General features: G+C 41.2%; 2 protein-coding genes and 1 non-coding gene across 6 annotated transcripts in view; 1 reads left to right on the plus strand and 2 right to left on the minus strand.

The window, feature by feature from the left end:
- The window catches only part of Atf6 (activating transcription factor 6), a 179648-nt gene that overhangs the window by 137197 nt on the left and 17633 nt on the right, over nt 1–24818 (minus strand). For all 4 annotated transcript variants that reach the window (XM_063272368.1, XM_063272367.1, XM_008769738.4 and 1 more), the window contains 4 exons: nt 24572–24672; nt 19669–19795; nt 18673–18876; nt 10488–10708 (listed from right to left, as the gene is read on the minus strand). In XM_063272368.1, the coding sequence (XP_063128438.1) occupies nt 10488–10708; nt 18673–18876; nt 19669–19795; nt 24572–24672 (653 nt within the window). The remainder of the gene's footprint in view (nt 1–10487; nt 10709–18672; nt 18877–19668; nt 19796–24571; nt 24673–24818) is intronic.
- On the minus strand, nt 8454–8558 carry LOC120096368 (U6 spliceosomal RNA). Its single transcript, XR_005492802.1, has one exon. It is a non-coding gene; the product is annotated as a U6 spliceosomal RNA (small nuclear RNA).
- Nucleotides 18026–18326, plus strand: LOC100911728 (40S ribosomal protein S27-like). The gene has a single exon (XM_003751271.6). It carries the CDS (start codon nt 18031–18033, stop codon nt 18268–18270), a length of 240 nt encoding a protein of 79 aa, XP_003751319.1. The 5' UTR covers nt 18026–18030; the 3' UTR covers nt 18271–18326.

Genomic DNA, 24818 nt, shown 5'->3' on the forward strand with positions numbered 1-24818 from the left:
AGACTCTCTCAAACAGAAAACAAAACAATAACAATTAATGAATAAAATAAGCCTTATTTGAATCTACTGAGGGAATAGACAAGTCAAGGCATGAATCGAGGTCAGCTGACCTCAAACATCTTGGATCCTATTCAGTAGCCCCACTAGGCTTTTACAGACCACACAGAGCTGGAACCACACAGAGCATGGAGGGTGTGCTGTTAGCCTACTCTAATTATGTGTGGTCTACAAGTGGAAACGTATGGACCTGCCTATATCTGGAAGCTAGCTCACCACTGCTAGCCCCATGTACCAGAATGAAAGCAAAGGCTGGCCCACTAGTTCTCTGACACACTCCCATCTAGGCACTTCAGAGGACTGAACAGACCGAAATGGGCCAACGGCTGGCCCACTCCTGCTTCAGATCATCCTGCTTTCAGAGATCTCTCCCACCCAGCATCATGCCTTGGAAAAAGAATAAAAGAACCAAAGGAAAACATCCACAGCTGCAAAGGATTTGTCCCTTAGTGCCACTGCACTATAAAGTGTGCTGTTTTCCTTATAAAACAAACATTTGTTTGCACAGAAGAGAGACTTATGGAGAAGGAAAACTTTCACAAATGGCTAAGTTCCTTTTGAGGCTTGAGTTAGTTTAAAAGGCAAAGTTTCAAAATTGCCCATGTTTTCTTTTTAATTTTAAAAGCTTTACCAACTGATAAACACTTTATTAAAAAACCCCTTTTACAAACAAAATGATGTTTAGAGCCTTGAATCTAAGCTGCTGCTGGAAATGAGCTACAAACACTAAAAACTAAGACAGTACAAAAGCATGTGCAGTTCTTTTGTGTCTGCACATACATCCCAACAATCGGGTGAGCTCAGTTCAGAGTGAGAACAGCATGCGAGCAGAGGACACCCTGTGGTGGCTTCTCCTCCTACCTTCAGGGGTCCCAGGGACCATTCTCAGGACTCAGGTCACCAGGCTTGTGCAAGTGCTTTACCCACTGAGTGAACTCACTGGCCCAGACTGTACTTTTTTTTTAATTAGATAACATTGTTCTTATAACTCAGTAAACATATGAAACCACTAAGTTGTACACCTCAAAACAAAACAAAACAACCAAGAGATTAGCTCAAAGGTAAGTGGCACTTCCCTAGCATGTGTAAAGCTCTGGGTTCAATACAGAAGGAAAAAAAAAAAACTATGGTATATGAATTATCTCAATGGAGTTGTTTAAAAATATAAAATCATTCCTCAAACTAATAGACACATCAACAAGGAACTACAAAGAATTATCTGAGGAAATCCTGGCACTCAGGAGGTAGAGACAGATTCAAGAATTCAGAGCCAACCCTGGCTATAGAGTAAGTTCTCTTTTTACTGTTTGTTTATATTTAGTGATATAAACAAACCTTCCTTTTTATGGTAATCACTTTGCAATTTGGCCTTTTCTTTTTTTTTTTTCTTTCATTGGATATTTTTTAATTTACATTTTAATTGTTATCTCCTTTCCCAGTTTCCCCTCCAGAAATGCCCTATCCCATCCTTCCTCCCCCTTGCTTCTATGAGGGTGCTCCCTCACCCACCCACCTATTCCCTCCTACATCCCCACCCTAACATTCCCCTACCAGGACCAAGGACTTCTCCTCCCATTGATGCTTAAGAAGACCATACTCTGCTACATGTGGCTGGAGCCATAGGTCCATCCCTATGTATTCTTGGGATGGTGGTTTAGTCCCTGGGAGCTCTAAAGGGTCTGGTTGGTTGATATTGTTGTTCTTCTTCTGGGGTTGCAAGCCCCTTCAGTTACTTCAGTCCTTTCTCTAACTTCTCCACTGGGGACCCTGCTCTCAGTTCAATATTCTCAGACAGCCTGGGCTACATGAGACCTTGTCTCAAAAAAAGAGAGAAAGAGAGACAGAGACAGAGATCAGGCAGGAACATGTGGGACCAGAGAGAGAGCTGGAGTAGTGGGCAATCCTTTCATAGACAGCCCATCCAAAGCACCTAATGGTAGCAGGTGATGACATAAGCAGTTGCTAGGTCCTTAGGAGGAACCTAGTAGAACAAATGCCATTATAGAAGTTTGTCTCTAATTCCTGTTATCTCAGCTTTTCTTCTCATGATCTCCCTCCCTTTCTCCCTCCTCCCCCTTTCTGTCTTTCTCTGCCTCCTCCTCTGCCCTTCTCCGACCTTGTGACACTGCTAGCTATCTACAAGCCTACTCATCTGCCTCTACCCCTTCTCCAGCCCTCCCTCGCTTTCCCCCAAGTAAACCACCTTGTACCAGGTCTGCTACGTGGCATGATTTCTCAGGGGACATCTTGTCATGGGCCCACTAGGTGCCCCCTCACCGCATTATTCTTCATAACAGTAAAGTCTATTAGAGCTGAGACATCACCTATCTTCTGAACCTACAATTCCAATTTTAGGAATTCCTCAGGTACACTTGTATAGGAACAAAATGAAGTATGCACAAAGGTATTCAAAATGAGAATGTTCACAAACAAAAAGACTACAAAACACGAATTATGGAATCTCTATGAACTAGAATCCCATTTAGCTTTTCTTCTTTCTTATTAAATTTATTTTATGTGTATGAGTACACTGCCGTTCTCTTCAGACACACCAAAAGAAGGCATCTGACCCCATTACAGATGGTTGTGAGCCACTATGCAGTTGCTAGGAATTGAACTCAGGACCTCTGGAAGAGCTGTGCTCTTCAGCCTCCCATTTAGCTTTTCTTAAAATCTACTACTACTTCTACCACCACCACCTCTTCCTCTTCGTCTTCTTCCTCCTCCTCCTCTTCCTCCTCCTCCTCTTCTAAGATTTACTTATTTCTATTTCATGTGCGAGGCTATTTTGTTTTTATGATTATCTGTGTGTCATATACATGCAGTGCCCATGGAGGCCAGAAAAGGGCATTCCACCCCCTTGGAACTCAAGTTACAGGCAGCAAGCTATGAGCCACCATGTTGGTAATGAGTCGAACCAAGTCTTCTCGAAGAGCAGCCAGAGCTCTTAATCACTGAGCCATCTCCATCTTCAACTTTAAGCCCTGATGTGGAACAATCTCCAATATATATTAAGAAAAGAAGTTGCAAGACAGTGTGTGTGCAAGCTACTATTTCTTTAGAAGAGGTCATTTAGCAAAAGCTCTAAGTGTGTACATAATAAAGAACCATCTCAGGACAGATGGACAGAAAACTAGTGGAGGTGACTGCTTCTTAGCAGGGGAACTGATCAGCAAAGCACTTTCTCCCTAGAGTGAGCCCCAAGGTGAGACTGTAGGACAGACTATCAGAGAAAAGAGGATATAAGTCAACATGCTTTCAAATAATTACTTACTAGAGCTTTATCAAGATAGCAAACTGAAAGATATAATGAACACCTAAACTTGGCCAGGCATAGTGGTGCACACCTTTACACTAGGGAAAAAGAAGCAGGCAGATGTGTGAATTCAAGGACAAATCAGTCTATATAGTAAGTTCTGGGCCCACAAGAGACATACAGTGAGACCCTGTCTCAAAAATGCCACTGATGTTGACACAACATGAATCCATCACAGTTCAGTAGATGAAGAGGGGAAGGGGAACTGTTGGCTTCCCTTCCCAGAGCCACTGCAACCACTAATTTTAATTTATAAAATCTTTATTCAAGATAAATTTTTAGACATCCCCAAACTCCATTTAAAAGAAACTGCATATTTAACATATTTTTCTTTTATTTGTAGTCATTGGTAGTAGCAAAGCCAAAAGCTAGTCAGCATAAAAGTGACTTTTTCCTCCTAAAATCTGGATAGCTTCCAAGAGCACCAAATCTTTCCTACTGAAATTGTTCTGACAGATTCCTTGACTCTGTAGCCCAAAGAAATATCATGGTCTTGATGCTCTTAACAAGAGCTTTAACAAAATGCTTTTTAAAAAAATCATTCAGTTACTAAAAATTGTCTACTCATTCTCTCTCTTGTTTAAGACAGCCATAGGATAAATGGAGAGCCAATTCACATTTAGTCCTAAAAAAGGACCCCGGGTGTTTAGTGTTTAGTTTTCTTTTGTTTTGCTTTCTGAAAAAGAGCACAAGTAGAGTGCCAGTTACATTGCAAATAGACTGTAGAATCATATCCTTCAAGAGAGAGATCCTGTGAGGGGGTCTCTTGTGAGTTTTATACCTTACTGGACAAGTTAAGAATGCAAAATTATAACCACCTATCGTAGGGATTAATCAGAGTCATTTCTTGGCATTCTGTTCCCAACATGCAACTTTGAAAGAAAAGGTAGAGTCCCTCTGGTGAAGGAGAAGGGTTGCTTCCAACTCACTGTAAGAATGGAAGATTTTCCAAGTTCCTATTTGTCCGCTGGATGAAAGGAATGGCATATTCAAGAGCATCCATATGGGGTCACATCCACAGCACTTCAACCCAACACCCGAAATCTCTAACTTCTTAATACATTTCTAGAAAAAACAAATCATAGTCCAGACTGGAGAGAAAGCTCAGCACTAAGAGCACTGGCTGCTCTTCCAGAGGTCCTGAGTTCAATTCCCAGCAACCATATGGTGGTTCACAACCATCTCTAATGGGATCCAATGCCCTCTTCTAGTGAATCTGAAGACAGCTACAATGTACTCATATACGTAAAATAAATAAATAGTTCTTTTAAAATTTTAAAGAGAAAAAAATGCAACATCCAATTTGGAATCAGATAATGCCCTTTTCAGTATATCTAATGCCTGCAGGCATGTGGGAAAGAACCCTCCCCACCTTAGAACTCTTCTTTCCCTGATGACTCTGTGGGCCTGACATAGGAGTTCCAAAAGAGGTCCTCTTGGAAGGGTCTGTGTGTGTGTGTGTACACACATGCATGCATGTGCATGTTCATATTTATGTGTCAAGGTCTCCAATCATTAAAGATTGGGAAGTGTGCAAAGTGAAAAAGGCTTAATAGATGTTCCATAAAGTAAATGGGTAGGCAAAGAGAAATGGCTGGGGCCTCCTAGCAACACAGTGTCAATTACCCTCACCTCTTATGTTCTTTCTAGTTCTGTACTAATTCATGATTTTTTTTCCTTTCCATTGTTCCAGCCTATGAATTTCAGTAAAACTCCCAGCTCTGTTGGTCCACTATAAAATATACAGAATATAATTTCACCACATTTCTCTTGGTCCTTTATCCCAATAACTCAAATAACATAATTCTAAACTCCTTAACCAGGCCAGTTAGGGCTCATGAACTGTTGAAAGAAGATGAGAAGAGATGCGAACAGTGTAGAGATTTAAACAGAATGCACAGGCTCCCAACTCCACACCTGGCAACATTCAACAGCTCTTGAAAAAGAAAGAAAGACAGGCCTGCTCTCTCCCAGGCCAACTGTATAATTCCATAATTTCATTTATTAACAGACTACCTAGAGAACGTCTACACTGAAATAAAATGTCTATTTTTTTCCATCAGGATCAGAGCTAAAACCAAATTGTACTTCATGAAAACGTGGTAAGGTTTCCAAGAGTTAAACATAACCGATTTACCAGTAAAGGCAGGGAGCCTGAAATTATAATCTGAAGCAGGCAAACTGTTTCATAACAGAAAATGTGGCACTTAACGCAGTCTGCAGAGTATGGTATGCTAGAAACGTTACTTATGGCAGAAGCAGGCCCTGGAGGATGAAGCTTGCCAACAAAAGAATTCAAAACAGGTAGGGGAGTAGCCATGTCAGCATTACAAAGGCACGAAAGTTGATATTATACTTTTCCGAATTACAACTTTTCCACCATATGGTTTAAAAGCACAAAAATGACAGGATATGAAAAATTGAGGGGTACATTTTGAACTAAGACTGTATCTACACCAACTCACATTTAAGGAGACATATGTATATGTATATACATGCGTGTTCCGGCCACAGAGGCTGTCCTCACATTTAAGGAGACATATGTATACGTATATACATGCGTGTTCCTGCCACAGAGGCTGTCCTCACATTTAAGGAGACATATGTATACGTATATACATGCGTGTTCCTGCCACAGAGGCTGTCCTCACATGTAAGGAGACATATGTATACATATATACATGCGTGTTCCTGCCACAGAGGCTGTCCTCACATGTAAGGAGACATATGTATACGTATATACATGCGTGTTCCTGCCACAGAGGCTGTCCCTGCATCAGTCTGCTCTACAGCTCCTTCTAAAAACAGGTCCTCCTTTGGGTTCCTTGTGAAGATTAGTCAGCTGATAGGACAGACTAGCGCTTCTCTACCTCAAATAAATATGAAAACCTCACACTGAAAAGTCTTGGCTCAGTTCCTGTGTGGTAGTTTGAATAACAACTCCCCCGCCCCTCACAGGCTTCTGTATTTGAATGCGTTGTCGTCTCTGAGAAGGATTAAGTAGCGCGGTCTCATTAGAGGACGTGTGTCACTGCTCGTGGGCTCAGGGTCTCAAAAGCCCATTCTAGACCCATCTCTCTCTCTCTCTCTTAGGATGTAGCTCTCAGCTTCTTCTTCAGCACCACGTCAACAGGCCACCATGTTCCTTGCCATGAAGAGACTGGACTAAAGCTCTGAAACTGTAAGCAAGCCCCCACTTAAATGCTTTCTCTTATAGGCGCTGCCTTGTCATGGTGTCTCTTCACAGCAATAGAACAGTCACTAAGATACCTACTGTGCTGTAAATTCAAACAGCTCAGAAACCTCAATGCTGCTTAACTAGAAAATCACCTAATAGTCTTGTGGTTTCTTATATTAAACAAACATCATTATCTCTTTTATAATTCTATCAGTTCTAATTTACTCAGAGCCAATCCTACTAACAGTAAAAGATAACACTCATCAGTGCAAATACATTCCCATCTCAAACATCCTAAGGTGTTTCCTGAGACTCTGTCAGCAAGTTACTCAAAACTTCCCAGAGTTCTCTAAAGACTGCAAAAGCAGAACATATGTTCTTTCACATCAAACAACCAATGAAAGATGTCTGGCTAACAGACCAACATGTAATTAGCTGAGTTTGTTTGGAGATTACAAATGGGTCAGTGAATCCATAATTCTCAACGTTCAGCTGCCCATTCATCACAATCTAAAAAGAAAAAAAAATGGCCTCCAGTCTCTAAACACAATGTCTGTTTATAAAAGCTTAGGATTGGAAGAGATCTTTCTATCACTTAACCTGCACCTGTTCCAGATAACCCACTGGAGTAACTCAGAAGAATTCTGTTGCCCACATGACACCATACCTTTCCTAAAAGACAGCTTGTACATCTACCTCCAGACTTCCCCTTTAGTGCACTCAATCACTATACCCTCAAGCAGTCTTCTATGGCACGGTTTCTTGGGGATGAGGCTGGCCCGTCAAGTGGGTACTGAAGGCTGAACTTTGGGCCTGTGCATGGGAAGCGAGCACTGCTACAGACCACACCTCCAGCCCTCAGTGTTTAGAGACCTTTCACATCTTTTGTTCCTCTAGAATTCTAAACACTTGAGATGTTAAAATGGTTTAAAAATATGAAACTATGTTAATATTTAACAACTACATCATACTATCGCTCTACTTAAAGTTCTAAGGTAATGTCAAATGTTTTCTAGTGTTAGTTTCGTTTGGAAATATTACACAAGAAAATCCCAAGCTCCTAATTTCAAAAATATTCAGATTTTCGAAGGGATCTTTGAATTGGTGAAAAAGTCCCCATTGACCCTAGGGAAGCAAGGACCACAGCTGGAAGCTGGGACAGGGAACCCTACTGGAGGAAAAGGCTCTGCTTCCTGATCTTGGTCTTAGGTTAAATCCTGTGTGCCCTCTTCGATGCCTTCCCTTTCTTAGACCTGAAACCCAAGCCCTGTGTACACAGCAGCCACCCAATCCACTTCCTTACCCACTTTTTTTCCAGAAAGCCAGTCAGGAAGTTAAAACCCTACTTTTACCCTGTAAATAAGGGGTCAGATCCCTGAGCCCTTGTCCCTGCCAGCCCCACAGTCTCACACCCCTTCAGTTCTCGCCAAAATGGTTCCTCTCAATCTGCTAAGGGGCCTTCCAAAAGGGAGGAAACTGAAAAGCTCTGGTATTAGAAACAGGTCTGTCCCCTGCCATGGAGCAAGACTGGCCTGGGATAAACTTGCTCTCATTCCCCAAGGTGGGGAGCCTAGGCAGTTTGGGGAATATTCAGATATGCAGGGAATGTCGCATTTCCCTGATCTTGTTAGTCTCCATGATAATAAAATATATCCATGTCTTAAAAAACAAAACGGGAAAAGTCTCCACCATTTTAAAACTTTCTGGGGGCTGGGGATTTAGCTCAGTGGTAGAGCGCTTACCTAGGAAGCGCAAGGCCCTGGGTTCGGTCCCCAGCTCCGAAAAAAAAAGAACCAAAAAAAAAAAAAAAAAAAAAAAACTTTCTGGTTCTGTGAAAAGCAGGCTCTTTTAGTATTTTGAGACAGGGTTTCTCTTCTGTGCAGCCCTGACTGTCCTGGAACTCACTCTGTAGATCGCTTTATGAATGTGCGTGTCATCGTTGCACAGGGCCATGCTAATGTTCTCAGTGCCGTTCCAAGTCAGCACCTGTGCTGCTGAAGCGAGCACCATTTGTTACTCTTAAAGACTAATTATCGTTGGACTCAGACGTAGCAGAATTTCTCAGCAAGAGCTGCATCTCTGACCCTGTGCTTTTCTTGGGCGTCCTGCACTCTTTCGGCCAAATCTTCCACACTTTCTGCACCTCCATCTTTCCTAGTGCGTTGCCTTTTCAGGGCAGCACATCAGTGTCTGTTGCAGGGCAGGTGGAGTAACAAGTCGCTGACTCCTGAGTGCTCCCCTCCTGGGGCTCTTACCTTTCTGAGAGCTTACTGGCAGACATCACCTTCTTTAGAGAGACTTAAAAGCCTGCAGATCCTGCTAACTCTTCTGGGCCCCAACCACCACAGCACAGTTGGGTCCACCCAGAACAGCCTTCCCCCCCTTTTTCACAGTGATCAAGGTGAGAACACTCAGACTGACATCCACAGTGCATCTACGAACAGACTCGCACTTCTCTACTTCTCCTTGGTCTATAACGAGAACGCCCCTTACTCGCCATGTGCTCTGGCTGTGCCAAGACACCTTGCTTCACGGTAAAACCTTGTCCTTCTCACCACTGATTTGGACCACAGAGCCCTTCCACTCTTTATCCAAACTATCTGCAGCTACTTCTGTGCCCACGTTCTTCTCACAGAAAGCACAAACTTGTTTTCCTCATCCATTTCAATGAGTTCTGACAGCCAGAAGCTAGGAAGGAAATATTCAACTTCACCTTGACACAGCCAACCGCCAAGGAGATGCCACAAACAAGAGCTATTCTCTCTCTCCATACAAAACTACTTTTCCTTCTCCATATGTTGATATGCACTGTTCTCCATATCAGTACAAACCAGGGGACTCTTGTTCTAAATAAACCAAGGATAATCTACTCACTAGATATGTTTTGCTACAAGTCTTCATAATATTGTCAGCTGAGATTACAGTGATATTTATGGAGGGGAAAAGTACATTTGCAAGTTCATGGCCTGTCACTGTCATGATGCTTAAATAAAAGCTAGTAGACAAATCATAAAGCAGGCATGGTGGCATGCACCTTTAATCTCAACACCCAGGAGGGAGGCAGAGACTCACAGATCTCTGTGAGCTTGAGGCCAGCCAGGGCTACACTGTAAGACCCTCTCAAAAAAACAAGACAAGACAAAAATATAAGACTTTGGTGCTCAATTTCTCTGATTTCACTGAAGAGATATTTTTGCAACATTAAAAGACAAGACTTGGCCAGCAAGTGCTTTAGCTGGCTTTAACAAGTGACAAATCTTAGCAAAGTGTTGCTTATAAGAAACTTGTAAAGTTTACAAAGACGGTCCAAATAACCACAAAGAGAATTCGTAGGAGTCAAGAAGTGCTGACAGTGCCTCAGAATATTGAACAGGAAGGGCAGTGTGGCTCAGCAGGTAAAGGCACTTCCCACCAAGCCTAGAGACCTGAGGTTAATTCCTGGGAACCACAAGATAGAAGGAGGAAACTCGCTTTGCCAAGTTGTTCTCTGAGTTTCACATGAATACACACACACACACATACACACACACACACACACACACACACACACACACACACACATAAATAAAATGAAAATAAATAAATGTAAAAGAACAAGAGAGAGATAAATATAAATCCTGCCTAAAAAATAGTCTACAGACTCTCATCTGGGAAATTGCTAAGAACAATTGCAGTCAGGAATTATGACAGAACCTATGAGAGATCAGAATGGCTCAGTTGGGACTTGAAGACCAGGATGAAGTGTCCTAATAACAAGTAAGAATACAAAGATGTGCCTACTCCATGCTCCATTAAAACCTTCTCCACCAAACACCAAATGTGCAATTTTGGCACACTCTTCCTTCATTCAATAAAACAAACTTCAAAACAGCAAATAACAAAAGCAAGAGGAATTTGTTTGTTCCTTTTTAGAATCAGGATTTTAAAAGTACTTACATCTGAACCCGTGCTTCTGGTGCTGCTTTGTAGAACAGGTTTAGTCACACACAGTTTTCCGTTCACCGGGCTGTTCACCACCGGGGCTGGCACCACATTCACCACATGGTTAGGTAGCTGTGTGGCTCCGCCAGTGACAGCAAGTACTGGCTGAGCAGAGGGCAGAACTCCAGGGGTCTGAAGTTGAACCACAGCAGGCTGAGAGAGCAAAACAGTCTGACCTGGGTTAGAAAGAGAGAAGGGATCTGTGGGTCCGGAGCTGTGTAATGGAGCAGCCAAACATCCAGCTCTGTCTGACAGAGAAACAGAGAGCTTCACACCAATAGATAAGACACCACAGAGACAACATTCAGGGGGACTCTGATGTTGCATTTTTAATAGGACCAATTAAGCTCATCCTCTTTGGGCTATCATTAACAATCTATTTTCCAGGCAGCTATGGTGGTACAAGTCCAAGTAGCAGAGAGGCTGAGGCAGAGGAACCACTCAAGCCCAGAAACCTGAGCACTGAACACAGCAAGACCCAATTGAAAAGAATAAAAAATAAAATAAAATAAAATAAAAAACCAACAACAACAAAACCAAACAAATGGCAGGAGAGATGGCTCAGTGATTAAAAGTGCTTGGTGGTCTTCAAGAGACTGAATTTGATTTCCAGTACCTACACTGAGCCACTCACATACTGCATATAACTCCAACTCCAGGGGTGTGGGTACCATCTGCCAGCCTCCTCGAGAAAGTGTGTGTGCATGGGAACACACACACACACACACACACACACACACACACACACACACACTCACACACTAAACACTTTTTACAACCAGGCCTAACTCTCATCTCACAAAGTACATAAAAAGTGGACTAGGGATGCAGCTCGGTGCAGGGGGCTTGCCTAGGATGTACAGGGCCCTGAGTTTAATCCTCAGTACTGAAGGGGTGAGGGGAGGTCAGGCAAAAATACTTGCTAGAGGCATGAACAAACCAGGCCGTTCATTTTTATCTTTTTCAGTAACAAGACATAACCAGGCTGTTGTCTTATCTCCATTCTTCAGTTACTAGCCTCTGGATTTTATTAGTACTATATGAATTTTCCTTATTTTAAACAAATCCTTTAAATTAAGATTTACAAATATATACATATACAAATAGGAAAGAGTCAAGTGACTACAAATGCCAAAAATTATAAGACAATATGAGATAAACGTTTAGTTGAGAGGCACAGTAAGTGCCTAACCAATGATCTCCCCATTGTTTCCTAGTCTTCCCAGCTGCCATTATCTTAAACTTGTGCTTATCCAAGAACTCACGTCACTACCTCAGAAAAGCACAGCTCATAACACTAACCTATTAAAACTGTACCTGCCTGTCTCCTTTCCTTTGTCAATTTTATAAGGTATTAAAAGCTTTGCCTAATATCTGTAGTAGTTTGGTTTTATCTAGCTGAATAAAGGTACTATTATAACCAGAAATAAACTTGAATAAAAATTTATTTTTCTTCAAGGAAAATCGGGCATTTTGCATTTAGACAGTTTAAGATGACTTATGGAGTTCAGTTTCATATTTCAAAGGATCAGGAAACACTGAAAATCAAAATAATACTTTCAGAACACCTGTTTGTTAAGAACATCTGTCTTGGCTAAAAAAAGATCACATTCATAAAATAAAATTCTTTGTTTTGGTAACCTCAAAAAGTAGACCAGAAATAGAACTCAAATGTTACCAATGTTTCACAATTTATTTATTAGTACTTATAAGTAGTAAGTTTGTAAGAAAATGTAAAATTAATTTCTTAAATTTGAAATAGATATAATTAACTGGAACACAGCATTGCCAAACATGTTTAATCCTCTTGTTTTCCCCTAAACTGACCTTCTGTTATAAAATAAATTCATATAAAATGGAGAAATAGGTTAGATAGGTTAAATATTCATATATTTAATATATGAATATTGGGTTTTTAACAACACTGAGTGAGACATTAAGTTAAGCTGGCATTAAAAAGACATGCTCGGGGTCGGGGATTTAGCTCAGTGGTAGAGCGCTTACCTAGGAAGCGCAAGGCCCTGGGTTCGGTCCCCAGCTCCGAAAAAAAGAATCAAAAAAAAAAAAAAAAAAAAAAAAAAAGACATGCTCACTGTAATGTAAAATTGAAGCCAGGGATTCCTAACTCTGAGTATCCTTACTTCTCAGGGCACTAGAGCCTGAACCCAGGGTCCTGCACATGCTAGGCAGACCTTCTACCACTAACCCCTGGGTGGCAGTGGGGGGGAGGGGGGGTGTTGAGACAGGATCTCACTATGTAGCTCAAAGCTGGCCTGGAACCTGCTATAGAATCCAGGCTAGCCTCAACTCACAATCTTCTAGCTTCAGCTTCTCAAGTGTTGGGATTACAGGTACACCACCACCCCCCAAAGTACTCTTCTTTTAACAGAAAACAGAAAAAAAAAAAAAAAAAAAAAAAACAGCTCAGCCATGCAAGGTAATCATGGTTGTGTGTCAGTTTCTATGGACTGAGAAAATACATAATGAGAAAAGGCTATTAAGAATTTAGCTATGGTTTTAAATGAATTTGTATTGGACAGAAAATAGTATATGGCTATAAATCCAAGCACTGGAGAGACTAAGATAGGATTTTTAAGTTCAAGGCTAGGCTTGGGTTATGTTTAAGACAGCACCTCGAGGGGGAGAGAGGAAGAGACAAGAGACAGTGAGAGGGGAGAAGCCGTGGCAGGACAAGATGGCAGGTGATGTTAAGATTCTGCTCTGTGTATTTACAGGTTGTTACTAATGTTCTCAAGGGATGGATAGTACCGGGCATTGTATGTTTAAGTGGACAATTATATCTTACCAATTGGATCTAAGAAAAAAAAAAAAGACAGCACCTCGAAACCAAGACAATCAAAAAAATAAAATAAATTTGTAGTTTATTAACCAAAAATATAGCCACAGTTCTTTTTTTAAAATAACTGTACAAAGATAAGTAAAAGTGACAATTTGATCTGCAGTAACAGTTTACAACAGAGATCTGAGAGGAGGGCTTGCAAGATGCCAAAAGGCCCGAGGCTGTCTGTTCTGTTCTAACCCCATCATCGACCACATCAGTCCAGGGTCCAGGGTCTACAGAAACGCTGACATAAACCAATACCTAGAGAACAGAACAGCATTCTGAGAAACAGTGTTCCACGCAATCTAAGTTTAAAATTATGATTTAAAAACAAAACAAAGGGGCTGGGGATTTAGCTCAGTGGTAGAGCGCTTACCTAGGAAGCGCAAGGCCCTGGGTTCGGTCCCCAGCTCCAAAAAAAAAAAAAAAAAAAAAAACAAAAACAAAAACAAAACAAAAATCTCCCTCCCTCTCTAAGCGTTGTTCAAAACTCTGAGTCTATTCCAAGGAAGGAAGGCTATGATAAACACAAAGAATTACTTTTTAAACCATCAGGCCTGCTAGAGTTACAGTACTGGTGACTAACACTCGTGAACAGCTGTACTATGCCTTTAAATTAGCTTCAAAAAATAATCCAAAACTGGGCCTGATGGTACCGGCCTATAATCCTAGTTACTAAGAAGGCTAGGGAAAATAGATCACAAGTTCAAGGCCAGCTAGGGTCACAAAGCCTAGCCTAAGCAACATAATGAGACTCTGTCTCAAAATCAAAAGTTATAAGAAGGGTACGCATGTACACTCTGGTGATAGAGCACTTGCCAAGTATGACCAAGGCCTTAAGTTCAATTCCCATTACTAGAAAAGAGGAAGGAAGGATAGAAGGGAGGGAGGGAGGGAAAGAGGGAGAAGAAAAGAAAAAAGAAAAGAGAAAGAATAACAATCTGAACTTTACTGTCCTCTGTCTCACCATCCCTACCTCCCAGCCAACAGAACTGCATCTTGGGGAGACAGAGGCTTACCAAGGCAGCCTTTACACCGATTATGGCTCCCACCCCACCAGGCCACTGCTCCCTCCTTTATTCCACACTGTATTTCAAGCTTTTGCACCCTAAAGTTCCCCACCGTCTTCACTTTATTTAAGTCAAGGACCTTTTAAATATTTTAGGCATGTTCAAGTTCAAGAGAGAATGGCAGGAGCTACAGAATTTGATTACAATATGTTCAAAGAGAGAAGATTCTCACAGTTACTTGCTAAGCACTGACCAGACCACAGATTATATGCACAGGACTGTTTGGGCCTTCAGTAGTTAGCAGGCTGAACATAGTGACTACTGCTCCTGGTATGGAAACACAAACCAGAACATGCTCAAAATTCCTCTGTAACTTTATATGCAAATCCCCTCAATGGAAGACAGCTGGATTCAATACTAAATACTTCTATGACCACTAATTTTGATGGTCAGATTTTTCTTTTTAATGTTCTTCAAAAATTTCAAACTATATATCCAACATTTCTGGAATAGCTACTTTCTCTAAAATAGCACACTTGTGTCAATGTGTTCAAATATCTCTTTGCATCAGTTTTTCTCATCTAAAAAATGAAAATATTTATGCCTATCCCAAGAGACGCATAACTATTAAGATAATGTATTTAAGCGCGCCTATCCCAAGAGACGCATAACTATTAAGTAAGATAATGTATTTAAGCGCTGAGAAGAATGGCACACAATAACAGTGTGGCATTATTAACACTTGTTCTGCTTAATAGAAGCTTTCATGTATTATTAACTCATTAGTTCTCATAATTGTTATGTAACTATACCAATTTAAATCTCAAATTAAAAGGTAAAATTCGGGCTGGAGAGATGGCTCAGCGGTTAAGAGCGCCCGACCGCTCTTCCAGAGGTCATGAGTTCAATTCCCAGCAACCACATGGTGGCTCACAACCATCTGTAAAGAGATCTGATGCCCTCTTCTGGTGTATCTGAAGACAGCTACAGTGTACTTATATATAATAAATAAATAAATCTTTAAAAAAAAAAAAAAAAGGTAAAATTCTGAGAATAAAACCGATTACACTTTATAATTTTTTAGAAGAAATATTATAATTACCAAGATTTGGCTAGCTAGACCACTTGGCTTCACTCTGGCGTCCCTTGTTACTAAACGTTACTCTCTTAAGTATCCCCTAATTCTAGTAATTTGTATATCATCAAAGAAGTCTGAAGGTGAATCAGAACTTAAACCTGTAGGAGTCACATCTGTTCCATGTTTCCTTCTTGTCCACATGGTACATGTATATATATATATTCTCACGTGCATGCACATGTGTGTGGAGGCTGGAGGCTGCTATTGGGTACTTCTTCCAACAAAAGAAGGTTCCACCTTCTTTTCTGAGACAGGTCTCTCCCTGAGATTGGAGCTTATCAACTAGCTAGACAGGCTGGCCAGGCACCTGCCTACTTCCAGAGAGGCCCTAGAGCACCCAGCTTCCTGTGTGGGCACTGGGATCTGAACTCAGATCCTCAGGTTTATGCGGCAAGCACTTTACTGACTGAGCCAACTCCCCTCATTCCACTTTCAAATTTAAAAAAGAAGTATGGGGCTGGAGAGATGGCTCAGCGGTTAAGAGCGCTGTCTGCTCTTCCAGAGGTCCTGAGTTCAATTCCCAGCAACCACATGGTGGCTCACAACCACTTATAATCAGGTCTGGTGCCCTCTTCTGGCCTGCAGGAATACACGCAGGCAGAAAGCTGTATGATGTATACATAATAAATAAATAAATTTATAAAAAAAAAAAATAAAAAAAATAAATAAAAAAGAAGTATGAAAGGCACATATTTAATATTCAGCTTATAATAGTAATACCAAAGATTATACTATAAAAACAATTTTATTGGCACATGCTCATCATAGTTTTCAGATCATTTGAAATTCAAAATGTATGATTTTTAATCTCTGGAACTGCTCAGAATAGATCAATCTGTGTCTCGCTATAGCTCTCGGGCTGGCAGTGGTGGCACACACCTTTTATCCCAGCACTCAGGAGGCAGACGCCATGTGGATCTATCTTCAGGCCAGCCTGGTCTAGAGAGTGAGTTCAGGACAGCCAGAGCTACACAGAGAAACCCTGTTTGAAAAAAAAAAAGAAAAGAAAAGAAAAAAAGCAAAACCAAAAAAGATCTCCTATCACTCCACATAGCCAAGAGCTGAGAGCAACCCTTGAGTATACTCCCTTGTTAACACACTGCCATGTTAGTGTCCTCCTATGACTTTTTATATGTGTGTTTGAATAGCTGTGGAACTATAATGAACTTAAACTCTTAGCCTTTGGAAAAACACAAATCATTTTGAGGTCTTGGTAATACTTTATTTTAGGTACTAGTCCTAAAACTCCATTTATGAATATACACTAAATCTTATACTTCATTTCAAAGAGTTTACGAATCCTTAACATCCATTTGCAAATCACAAGGACACTTATTCCTAGGCTGCTATTTTCCCTACTTAACAAAACAAATAGGAATGTTGCTCCTGAATGAAGGCAGGCATTGCAAATTGTTTCTCTTTCTTTTGTCATTTTTATTAGGAATAGGTTTACACCCATACATCCAGTCTTAGTTTAGTTCTTTTTATCAACGTTCTATTGCCCGTGGTTGAGATCAAATTTATGAAGCCTTCTCCATCAGAAGCATGCTCCAGGGAGATACACTAACCAATCTTAAATGCAAATATGGCCATTAAAGCACATGTGACATTGATGTTTATTTACGCATGCCCGATTAACTCCTAGTTAATCAGTGTCAATCAGTTAATTAGTGTCAATAAAGGCAATCCTGAGAAATGAATGCTACATGCATTTTCTCATAGCCACGTATACACGGATCAATGTAAGTACAGAATGACTAAGCTGCCTCAGATGCACATATCTCAAGATTATCATTCCTCAAGCCTGAATTTCTATCACTAGTGTATGAACCCTAGACATCCATTTGCCTTTCTGGTAGAATCGCGAGCACACGATGCCATCTGGTGGAGAAAATAGAGAAAAACACCAATGCTGAGCTAATTGGCAAATCAGGTCTTCTAAAATCTAGTTCAACGCCCTGCTACAGTCTCCTCAGAAATTAAGAGCCATATTTATTGCTCAACACATCCCTGATTTGAAATGGTCCTTATTATTTTAAATCCTAACCACACCTAAAAAAAAATCAAAACAAAAAGGCCACAGCCAGAATAATCTCAGAATAAAATAGCAATAAAACATCTTCCAAAGTTTCTTCCTCATTCTAAGTGATTTCCTATCAAAAGCCTCAGCCAGTTGTGGCCCACACCTTTAGTGCCAGCACTCAGGAGGCAGGAGCAAGCAGATCTCTGCTGCTTTGAAGCCAGCTGGGTCTACTTACAGAGTTCCAGGCCAGTTAAGGATACATGAGACTCTGCCTCAAAAAAAAGCAAGAAAAAGAGAAATCAGGAGAAGGAGGAGGAGGAAGATGAGAAAGAAGAGGAAGAAGAGAAGGAGGAGAAAGAGGAGGAGGAAAACAACCACCACCACCACAAGAACAACAGCAGCACCTTGAATCCAGATATTATCACAATAAAAGCTGTAAGAAAAAAGAAGCAGCTTTCCGGCGGTGATGACCTCCCTACGAGAACATGTCTCTCACAAAGGATCTCCTTCATCCCTCTCCAAAAGAGAAGAAAAAGCGCCTGGTGCAGAGCCCCAATTGCTACTTTATGGATGTGAAATGCCCAGGATGCTATAAAATCACCACGGTCTTTAGCCATGCACAAACAGTAGTCTTGTGTGTTGGCTGCTCCATGGTCCTCTGTCAGCCTACAGGTGGGAAAGCAAGGCTGACAGAAGGATGCTCCTTCAGGAGGAAGCAGCACTGAAAGCCCCTGATTCAAGATGAGTGGAACCTTCCCAATAAATACATTTTGGATATATATTTTTAAAGAAAAGAAAGAAGGGGGGTTGGGGATTTAGTTCAGTGGTAGAGCACTTGCCTAGCAAGCGCAAGGCCCTGGGTTCGGTCCCCAGCTCCGAAAAAAAAAAAAAAAGAAAGAAGGAAAGAAAGAAACAGTTATGATCTGTAATGTACTGTCTCTCGAAGGACATGAACCTCATCACTTTAGTTTTCTCTGCAAAATCTTTAGACAAGGACATTTTCTGATGTGATGCCACACGCTCAAAAAATTGAACACATATTAAAGTGTGTAATATAAGCCTTATTAAACTATGTAATATAAACCTCGTTTCTTCCAATAAAGGCAGAGCATCAGTCTCACGGGTACCTTTGGTGGGCGCAGGCTGTATACTGATAATCGACTGCTGCTTTGCCAGTGGCATCAGGGCTGGCAGTGTCTGAATGATGATGGTCTTTGCTGGGACACTGGCGTTTGCTGGAGTCTTGGGTGCTGCTGGAAGTAACAAAGGCTTGGGCTGAACTGAAGGTTTTGAACTCATCTGGATTTTTTTCTTTGGAGTCAGTCCATGTTCTGGAGTAAAAAAACAAAATTCAAATCAATCTGAAGAAAGTTAAGAAAACATATCACGTTACATGCGCTCCTCTATGTATTAGCCTGACTTCAAGTAACAGTCACCAAGGGGCATATGCACAGCTTCTCTGTAACAGAGTGGACTGAAAAGAACTCCCCGACCTGAGATCATCCTCTGTGCAGTTCTGGAAGGGGGAACATGATCTGGTAAAGGCTAACAGTACTGAATGAAGCCTGCGCTTAATGAGCTGAGAGGCTCACAGTGTCTGTAACTGGACCTTTACAGCCTCTCCTGCAGACAACAGAACCCAAGTCTACTTTAATATTTCTCACCTATGATGACAAAGACCATCACAGGAAAATTTCTCCCCTTGTCCTCTTCGCAGTTGTCATTCAAAACAACAACAACAAAAAAGATGTAATTTAGGGTTTTAAGAGTACTGGTTGTTACACAAGTGGACCTGGATTCTGGAACAGGTCACAACTATCTGCAATCCTAGTCCCAGGGGATTCGAAGCCCTCTTTTGGCCTCTGGGGACAGGAGACACCCACTTGGATCACAGATATATATATAGATATAGATATAGATATAGATATAGATATAGATATAGATATAGATATAGATACAGATATAGATATAGATATATAGATATATAGATATATATACATAAAACACCCATACACAGGTCAGTTTAATAAATATAAACTTAATCCAAGATTTGCCTTTTAAATATGGAATCTAAGTTGTCTAAAATAGAAATAATAGACGTTGGGCGAGCGACAGATACCCACCCGTTTTGTTTCCAGGACCAGTGACAGGCTTCTCTTCCTTCAGTGGCTCTGCTGAGGAGGGGCTGTGACAGCTGTCGCCATACAAGGAAAGGGGAGACTGAGAACTAGACAACAAGTCCAACTCCTCCTGCAGGAAAACACAAACAATTCATGAGCAAGGGTGCAATCTTTGAGCGACAAACTACTTACAAAGAGAACAAGATCTTACATAAACAGAAAAGTGAAGCAATAGGCTATGTGGGGGAATAAATTCATGTGACAGAAGCTGAGCAGTCCCATGCTAGCCCACCTGCAATTTGACTCAGTCTAAATCCAACGCCTTGGGAACCATTGGAGCCAACAATGACTTTCAGTCAAGGTCAAAGGTCTGAAAGCCTGGGGTCCTGGTGTCCAAAGGTTAGAGAATATGGATGTCGTAGCTCTAGAAGAGGTAATTTTTTTTTTCTATCTCTGTTTACTCTATCCAGACTGAGGGTAAATCTTGCTTCCTGTTTGTTGTTCCAAATGCCAATGTCTTCCAGAAACGTTATCACAAATAACCAAAAATAATCTTTTATGCTTTTTTCTCCTGTCATATGGAAAAAGACCCAGCTTTTTCTTTTTACATTGGATATTTTATATATTTACATTTCAAATGTTATCCCCTTTCACCACCACCCCCATACACCCTCTCCTTGCTTCCCACCTACCCACTCTCACCTCAACACCCTGGCATTCCCCTACACTGGGGAAATGAGCCTTCACAGAACCAAGGGCTTCTCCTCCTATTGATGCCAGACAAGGCCGTCCTCTGCTACATATGCGGCTGAAGCCATGGGTCCCTCCATGTGTACTCTTTGGTTGGTGGTTTAGTCCCTGGGAGTTCTGGAGGGTCTGGTTGTTGATATTGTTGTTCTTCCTATGGGGTTGCAAACCCCTTCAGCTCCTTAGGCTTTTCTCTAACTCCTCCATTGGGGTCCCCATGTTCAGTCCGATGCTTAGCTGCAAGCATCCTCATCTGTATCAGTAAGGCTCTGGCAGAGCCTCTCAGGAGACATCCATATCAGGCTCATATCAGCAAGCACTTGTGGCATTAGAAACAGTGACTGGGTTTGGTGGCTGCATATGGGATGGATCCCCAGGTGGGGCAGTCTCTGGATGGCCTTTCCTCCAGTCGCTGCTCCATACTTTGTCCCTGTATTTCCTCCCATGAGTATTTTATTCTCCCTTCTAAGAAGGAATGAAGCATCCACATTTTGGTCTTCCTTCTTCTTGAGCTTCATATGATCTGGGATTTTTTTCTTAGGTATTCTGAGATTTGAGCTAATATCCACTTGTCAGTGAGTGTATATACCATGTGTGTTCTTTGTGATTGGGTTATCTCACTCAGGATGATATTTTCCAGTTCTATTCATTTGCCTAAGAATTTCATGAAGTCATTGTTTTTAATAGCTGAGTAGTACTCCGTTGTGTAGATGTACCACATTTTTTTTTTTTTCGGAGCTGGGGACCGAACCCAGGGCCTTGTGCTTCCTAGGCAAGCGCTCTACCACTGAGCTAAATCCCCAACCCCGATGTACCACATTTTATGTATCCATTCCTCTGTTGAGGAACATCTGGGTTCTTTCCAACTTCTGGCTATTATAAATAAGGCTGCTATAAACATAGTGGAGCATGTGTCCTTGTTATATGTTGAAGCATCTTTTGGGTTTATGCCCAGGAGTGATACAGCTGGGTCCTCAGGTAGTACAATTTTCTGAGGAACCTCCAGACTGATTTCCAGAGTAGTTATAACAGCTTGCAATCCTACCAACAATGGAGGAGTGTTCCTCTTTCTCCACATCCTCGCCAGCATCTGTTGTCACCTGAGTTTTTGATCTTAGCCATTCTGACTGGTGGTGGAATCTCAGGGTTGTTTTGATTTGCATTTTCCTGGTGACTAAGGATATTAACATTTCTGTAGGTGTTTCTCTGCCATTTGATATTCCTCAGTTGAGAATTCTTTGTTTAGCTCTGTTCCCCATTTTTTTAATAGGATTATTTGGTTCTCTGGAGTCTAACTTCCTGAGTTCTTTGTATATATGAGATATTAGCCCTCTATTGAATATAGAATTGGTAAAGATTTTTTCTCAATCTGTTGGCTGCCATTTTCTCCTATTTACAGTGTCCTTTGCCTTACAGAAGCTTTGTAATTTTATGAGGTCCCATTTGTCAATTCTTGATCTTAGAGCATAGGCCACTGGAGTTCTGTTCAGGAAATTTCCCCCTGTACCTATATGTCAGAAGTTCTTCCCCACTTTTTCTTCTATTAGTTTCAGTGTATCTGGTTTTATATGAAGGTCCTTGATCCACTTGGACTTGAACTTTGTACAAGGAGATAAGAATGGATCAATTTGCATTCTTCTATATGCTGACCTCCAGTTGAACCAGCACCATTTCTACTGGATGGTTTTAGTTCCTTTGTCAAAGATCAAGTGACCATAGGTATGTGGGTTCATTTCTGGGTCTTCAATTCTGTTCCACTGATCTACCTGCCTGTCTCTGTACCAATACCATGCAATTTTTATCACAATTGCTCTGTAATATAGCTTGAAGTCAGGGATGGTGATTTCCCCCAGAAGTTCTTTTACTGTTGAGAACAGTTTTTGCTATCCTGGTTTTTTGTTATTCCAAATGAATTTGCAACTTGCTCTTTCTAACTCTGTGAAGAACTGAGTTAGAATTTTGATGGGGATTGCATTGAATCTGTAGATTGCTTTTGGCAAAATGGCCATTTTTACTTTATTAATCCTACCAATTCATGAGCATGGGAGATCTTTCCACCTACTGAGATCTTCTTCAATTTCTTTCTACAGAGACTTGAAGTTCTTGTCACACAGATCTTTCACTAGCTTGGTTAAAGTCACACCAAGGTATTTTATGTTATTTGTGACTACTGTGAAGGGTGTCCTTTCCCTAATTTCTTTCTCAGCATGTTTATCCTTTGAGTAGAGGAAGGCTACTGATTTATTTGAGTTAATTTTATCCCCAGCCAGTTTGGTGAAGTTGTTTATCAGGCTTAGTAGTTCTTTGGTGGAACTTTTGGGGTCACTTAAGTACACTATCATATCATCTGCAAATTTGACTTCTTCCTTTCCAACTTGTATCCCTTTGACCTCTTTTTGTTGTCTAATTTTCTGGCTAGGACTTCAAGTACTATATTGAATAAGTAGGGAGAGAGTGGGCAGCCTTGTCTAGTCCCTGATTTTAGTGGGATTGCTTCAAGATTCTCTCCATTTTGTCTGATGTTGGCTACTGGTTTAATATATACTGCTTTTACTATGATTAGGTATAGGCCTCGAATTCCTGATCTTTCCAAGACTATTAACATGAACGGGTGTTGAATTTTGTCAAATGATTTCTCAGCATCTAATGAGATGATCATGTGTTTATTTTTTCCTTTGAGTTTATATAGTGGATTACATTGGTGGATTTCCATATACTGAACCATCCCTGCATCCCTGGGATGAAGCCTACTTGATCATGATGTTTTGATGTGTTCTTGGATTCGGTTTTCAAGAATCTTAATTGAGTATTTTCATCGATATTCATAAGGCAAATTGGTCTAAAGTTCTCCTTCTTTGTTCGGAATTGAAGAATTCATCTTGGTGAATTTTTCCTTTGATGAATATGAAGTGTCCTTCCTTACCTTTTTTGATAACTTTTGGTTGAAAGTTGATTTCATTCAATAATAGAATGGTTACTCCAGTTTGTTTCTTGGGACCATTTGCTTGGAAAACTGTTTTCCAGCCTTTTACTCTGAGGTAGTGTCTGTCTTTGTTACTGAGCTGCATTTCCTGTATGCAACAAAATGCTGGGTCCTCTTTTCATATCCAGTTAGTCTATGTCTTTTTATTGGGGAATTGAGTCCACTGATGTTAAGAGATGTTAAAGAAAAGTGATTGTTGCTTCCTGCTAGTTTTATTGTTAGAGGTGAAACTATTTATTTTGTGTGGCTCTCTTCTCTGGGGTCTGTTGAAGAAAGATTACTTTCTTGCTTTTTCTAGGGTGTAGTTTCTCTCCTTGTGTTTGAGTTTTCCATCTATTATCCTTTGTAGGTCTGGATTTGTGGAAAGATATTGTGTAAATTTGGGTGTGGCCAATTTCCTGGGAGTAGAGCTTCCTCTGTGATCCTTTGATCCTGGTCGTGTTAGAGCACCTGGGAGTCCGGCTTCCTCTGGGTGTTGTGGGACTGGGTGCAGAGCCAGCGCCCAAGGTCTGCCCAGAGCACAGGTTCAGACCAGAAGGAACCAGTGCCACTTGCTGGGCAGGCGTTCCTGTGTACCTGGATCCGGGTGTTGGGACAGATGTTGTGGCCTCCTCACCTGTGATCCTGGGTGTGTTAGAGCACCTGGGAGTTAAGCTTCCTCTGATTTATAGGACTGGGTGTGGAGCCAGGGCCCAAGATCTGCTCAGGGCACAGGTTTAGATCAGAAGGACCATTTTCTTGACCTCAAAGCTTTTGTTGTGATGGAGAGAGATGCACTCACTCCAAAGGAGCTATCAGACTTCTGTAAAGATCTTAGCTCATTCAAAAGCTAATGGTAGAGTTCCTGAGCTCCTGAACTCTATGACCCAGGGATTATAAATCTTACATTTTTCCAAGTCCGAAAAGAATGTATATTCTAAGAGAGAGGAAAGAGAGGTGCAGGAAGAAATAAAAAACGTACGCAAAGACTGCTAGGCTTTAAGGAAGCAAGAACAAAGGGGAGGAAGCCAAACCCAAGAGGCTAACAGATTTCTCACTCCCACAAGCCCTATCAAGTCTCATTTTCCTCAGAAGAATATGGTTACTCAAAACATTAATGACAACTGCCTTCCCCACCTCACCCCCATTTTCCAGACAGCATTATAACCAATTCATCACAAAAGACTGGCCACTTACAGGAACGTGCTGAGTTGAAGAACAGGAGTCTGTGGACCGAGGAGAAGAGACAGAACAACTGGAGGAAGCCGGAGAAAGAGGCTGGGGCTCTGCCTTAATGTCTGCCACGGAGAGACACAGAGAATGGTTTACAGCACAGCACATACAAAGTCAGAATAAGATGGGTAAAAAGGTAAAATGGCCTTTGACAACTCAATTAGTAGTGAGGGGAAGGTTACAAAAATGTCTCATTTCAATGAAAAACTCT

The sequence above is a fragment of the Rattus norvegicus genome, chromosome 13, assembly GCF_036323735.1.
Source record: "Rattus norvegicus strain BN/NHsdMcwi chromosome 13, GRCr8, whole genome shotgun sequence".
NCBI lineage: Eukaryota > Metazoa > Chordata > Mammalia > Rodentia > Muridae > Rattus > Rattus norvegicus.

What these genes read in the sequence shown, in the direction of transcription:
- LOC100911728 (XM_003751271.6), top strand. Translation starts at nt 18,031, where the DNA reads ATGTCTCTCACAAAGGATCTCCTTCATCCCTCTCCAAAAGAGAAGAAA.